General features: G+C 31.2%; 1 protein-coding gene across 1 annotated transcript; it reads left to right on the top strand.

The window, feature by feature from the left end:
• Nucleotides 1–402: 402 nt before the first annotated feature.
• Nucleotides 403–3802, top strand: LOC131939942 (uncharacterized). The gene is made up of 7 exons (XM_059298472.1): nucleotides 403–422; nucleotides 517–737; nucleotides 1149–1303; nucleotides 2176–2356; nucleotides 2568–2609; nucleotides 3171–3284; nucleotides 3621–3802. The coding sequence occupies exons 1-7, from the start codon at nucleotides 403–405 to the stop codon at nucleotides 3800–3802; spliced, it is 915 nt and encodes a 304-aa protein (XP_059154455.1).
• Nucleotides 3803–5306: the final 1504 nt, after the last annotated feature.

Below are 5306 nucleotides of genomic sequence, written 5' to 3'. Positions count from 1 at the left end.
AAAAAACATAAAATGAGTGCATAATTTTCTAGATTCACCTCATCAGAGTTTGAGGTTTATACCAATGACATCAATATGCTTAGAGCTCTGATGTTTTAGAATATTTTCTGAAATATTGTACAAAGCTGTTTGTGTTGGTAGAGGGGTAAAGGATAACTTTCAAACGCGACACATCAAAAAGCTAATCTAGTTGACGACAAGTCTGATTAAAAGAATTTTTTTTCTCTTGTTTGTAACACATGGTCAAAGTATGAGTAGAATATTCTGCTGATATAATTCATTATAACTATCCTAAAAACATTTGTGTTGTGTATTTAAAACGTAGGCCTATTTAACATATTTATCATTTACGTGGCACGCTTTTTCTAAAAACTAATTTTTAATTTAAATAGAGATATCAACATGCGGTTACGCAGAAGAAGGCAAACCCTACAACTTTTCGATTCACGTTACCAGGAATTTATATGTAAAATATTATATTTATAAAAACAATCTAAATCTTTATGAATGCACTAGAGACGAAGGCTGTATACCAATACCAGGAGAAACTCAAAATCTACACATTAAAAGCAATGTTCAACAATCTGATGTAGCTTTACATTTTAACATGTCACTGAACGTCGTTACACGAAATGATTCAGGCAGTATTTGGACTGTGCGCGGCAAGGTAGACAAAGTACCATTGGGTGTACCTGAAAAGGTTGAGGATCTATTAAGCTGCAGTCTACACGTTTACGGTAGGTTTTACAGAGATTTGATATACATTTTGATTTGTTTATGTGTTTCTATATGTATCTGTATCTCTATCCGCACCTGCATCTGTATTTGTACCTACAACTGCATCTGAATCTGTATCCGTATCAGCATCTGTATCTGTACCTTCATGTACTTGAACCTGTACCTGTATCTGTATGTGTTTTTGAATATTTGTAGTTGTAAGCCGTATATATGCATGGTCATAGCCATATCCATCATCCATGTCGACACCCGCACCCGTTCCAGTGGCACTACATATATCAAAATACATGTGGATACACGTACACATACACGAATTCACACGCACACCCACTCCCTCAAAAATCTACACACAACCACAAATACCCACATACATTTATACATATACATATTGCTTACTTCTTACATTGTAGGTCAGCCAAGACCCCCAGAAATTACAGTGGATCAAACGACATGCGATTATAACAAATCGATAGTAATAAATGTAACATTAACAGATATCGTCAACGTCAATGGTATTTTATTTTCTATGCTTCAGAAAAATTGTACAGGAGATACTTTTGAATACGTACGTAAAACAACATGATTCTTTTTAAGGGAATGAATTTAATAATGGCTTTTATTAGTATACGAGCAGCAATGTCTGTCATACAAATACATCGACAAAAACAACAGACACATGTTTAAATTTTAAAATTCTCGTTTTTCTTTACACGTGTTGGTTTCTACGCTTCTAATGTGTTCTTTGGTTTTTCTCCTTTACCTTTTCGGTCCATGATTCGTTATATGTATGCAATTTTTTATTTAATGTAGAATTTGGAAAATATTTATTATTAATGAATAATTTACTAATTTAAATAGATATTAAACAAATGCATGGTATTAAAGTGTAATTCATAGGCGTAGAAATCTACACTATAAAAATCTAAACGAATTAGTTTCTAGGGATGTATCGAATTACGTGCCAAAGTCAATTATATATTACTGTAAGTACAAAAAATATTCCTGCAGCAATACTGCTTTTTATTATTTTTGTTGCCTTCCTTAGATCAACCCAGTTTTAATATATTAATTACATTCTTTTTATGATTTATGCTGATTATTATAGTTATTATAATTTGGTATTATTTTCAGCAAAATGTTTCAATATTTTATGTCCTTAAATTTCCTGATTGATTATATATTTTTGTTTTAGTTATTTTTTAATTTTATTTCTTTCGGCATTTTTATTTGTTGCTTTCATTATTCATGTTTAATATAATATTCTTATACATTTTAAGTTGCTTCCTGTCACTATGCGTACTGTATTTCAAGTTGTAATTGGATCTATAACATACTCTAAAGCTTTTGAAAGACAACATATTAACGACAAAAGCAAGATTGATTTTATTAGCTTTCAAACACTGAATGTTCAGTAGTACTGTTTTCTCTTCTTTTTAGCTATGTATGATATCTATAAAAAATGATACTTGCAATTCTACTGAAGAATGCATCTGCGTCAGAAAAGCACACAATGTATTTGAGGTCAAACTAAAGCGTTTTGTTGAACCTTCTAGCTATGTACTCAAAACAGAGTTACGGAATCCGCATACTACAAACACATTTTACGAGAACATTTGTAGTAAGTTATTCACATTACGTCTTAGATTTCATACTTCAAAATCAAGATGTATTTAAGAATCTTAAATAAGTAATATATATATATATATATATATATATATATATATATATATATATATATATATATATATGTATATATATATATATTACTTATTAACAAAGTATTTTTATAGTAATGCCTACAGCAAGTTACAAAATATTATTTATTTTAGCCCTGCCCTGCAGCAACATAACTAAATCTGTGGGATTGGAAGGTATGTGGTAATCTTTCAATATTTTTACTGTAATCAAAATAAAAATCCACGAGGAAATATATTCATGAATTAGCTGAAATCAAACTTAAGTTAGTGTTTTAAAGACGTTAAAAACAAATGTTCATTCTACATAGGATTGGCTCTTTAATAGCATTGTTTTCGGCATACAAGTAATTGTAACTCTATAATCCAACGAATCAAATTCGCAATATATATTGAGAAGATCAATTTTGACTTTCTCGTATATAGAATATGAATGCAGTATTGTAATTGTGCAAAAAAAAACAAAAGAGAATCAAATGAGGTTTTGACAGTCTTTGCGGTTTTACACTTCAATATTGTATTGTATACAGAATGTAGAGGACATATTGTAATCGTGAAAGAAATTTAAATTGATATTGTTATAAATCTCGAAATTTTACATATCTCCGGTCGGAAAATTTTTATTTTGCAATTTTGTCTGTCTGTGTATATGGCTGTCTTAGATTACTTTTAATTTTTGAGTGAACTCCGATATTTATTCTCATACAATGTAAAATTCATTTTTGATGAACTTGACAGTAAAGCTTGAAGTAAACAATGGCGAATCAACATACACACTGATAGGCTCAACAATTGGAGGCGGTATGGTCTTAATCGGGGTGATTATTGTCGCTGTTTTGGTCAAATTAAAAGGTATTTATTTGAATCGGCAACTGAACGTAAATCGATTTAAGAAATCTTACACCCGAATGACATTTTTGACAAACTTGAAGACGTCTCTCAAAGCTTTGATTTATCTTGATTGCATTAATTTATTTTTAGTAATAGAACATTTTATTGTTCAAAGTTTCTGCGTGTTGTTGATATTTATAATGAATATGTGTATACAGAGGAAATTGTAAAATAAGGGAAATTGTGTTGAGTACAAATGTCTATTTGATAGTTATACAAAATAAAATCGTTTATTTACGTTTAAAGTTTCAGTTTCAGGTAAAACTATCCTATCCACGCACTTTTTATCTACTTCAGGTAAAGCGAAATGTAACCCAGTTAACACATCAGCTACAAGCAGTGACAAGTCTAGAACGCCTACAGATAGCAGCCACTCCTATATTGATGTTGTAGAAGACCATGAAACACACGAAAACCCCTACGATGAAATAGTCGATTCTTCAACTGAATCAAACAGTGACAGAAATAGGCCCTACTAGACACTCGTACATTGAAGTTCACGATAACTATGAAAATATAAACACGTATGATCGGGTAGATACATTTACAGATGAAAGAAATGTTTATTTACAGACCTTTTACATCGAGCATATTACAACTGTTGGTTCTGTTGATGTTGTAGCTACAACACATGTATAAGTTATTACGTTGCAACACATTATTGGTATATGTAAAATAACCTATCCTACTTCTTACTCAATCGAAAATCGTGTGTTGGAATGCTTAGTTGAAAAATGTGGGCTTTTTTAATACAGTGTTAAAACAACTGTTCTTCGTAAATGTCTGGCGGATAAAATGGAACAAAGAACACATTTCAGAATAAGTATTATGCTCTGTAAAACTCTTATATACTAGTACTATTTATTGTTTATTTCTAGTGCAAATTGTTGTTAACTGTGTTTAGCCTTTAACAGGTTCTGCATAATATAATGTTTTAATAATATTAGAAATGTTTCAAAATAAAATCTAAATGATACATTTAGGCTGTTGCGATTCTGTAATGCAGTAATAATAAAATACAGCTCTAGACATTTAATAAGTCTGAAATTTATTAAATTGTAACTCTTTTTCACTGGAATCGAAAAAAAAAAAAAAAAAAAAAAAAAAAAACACTGAAAAATTGTACTGACTAACATGATTATCTGACTCATCCTCTCTTATCATCATCAAGTGGATTAAGTGAACATGTCGCATTAGTTCACTTCCAGCCACTGAGAAATTCCATTTCAACAACTTGAGCCAGGAAAACTACCATACAAAGACACATGAAATAATAAAGATTTCAAAATATTTTAATTAAGTCACTTAGGTAAAAAGTTTACAATTGTAAACGACTGTTTACACTGTCACATAGTTGGCAATAGACTACTTTGTAGTCCCCCACTCCTTAAATAAAGCAAAGAATAAAGAGACAGAAGACAACTTGACATTTATAATTAAATTTAAGGGGATATATGCACACAAAAAAATCTTCTAAAACTTGATGCTCTGACAAATTGTGGGTTTTTTTTGCACTTTTGGACACTTTTTCCAATTTGGTATTAAGAAAATAATTACTTCAATGAGAACAAAATTCCTTTGTGTTCAAAACGTTATTCTACCACATTAATTAAAAAAAAACAACATGTTTTCCCAATCGTACACGCTCTCTACCTAAAAATTAATGTCCATCACCTTATTGCATTTGGTATCATTGAAAAGTTGGATGTCTCTTGTAATAGTGAGGTAAAACATAATTCGGTACCGCCAAGGTTTCATGGCCGTAGATGGGCGCTTTTGGGAGCCCCCGGTTGTAATACCTCTCGTGCGCCTCGCACTGCCCCTGGGTCGGTTTAATCACTGAATGTAGGGTTCTCTCTAAAACTAAGGCGCTTTAGTGTTTACACGATTGCATGAGGCGCCAAATAGCAATCTGGTGAAGCGCAAAAAGACACGCCTGATTTAATTTAGTAAATGACCATAGAAACCAATAGTATCCCATGG

Source organism: Physella acuta, unplaced genomic scaffold, assembly GCF_028476545.2.
Source record: "Physella acuta isolate Inbredline_101_S28 unplaced genomic scaffold, ASM2847654v3 ptg000303l, whole genome shotgun sequence".
Lineage (NCBI taxonomy): Eukaryota > Metazoa > Mollusca > Gastropoda > Physidae > Physella > Physella acuta.
The sequence above is the reverse complement of the archived record's forward strand: the minus strand, read 5'-3'. Positions and strand labels throughout refer to the sequence as shown.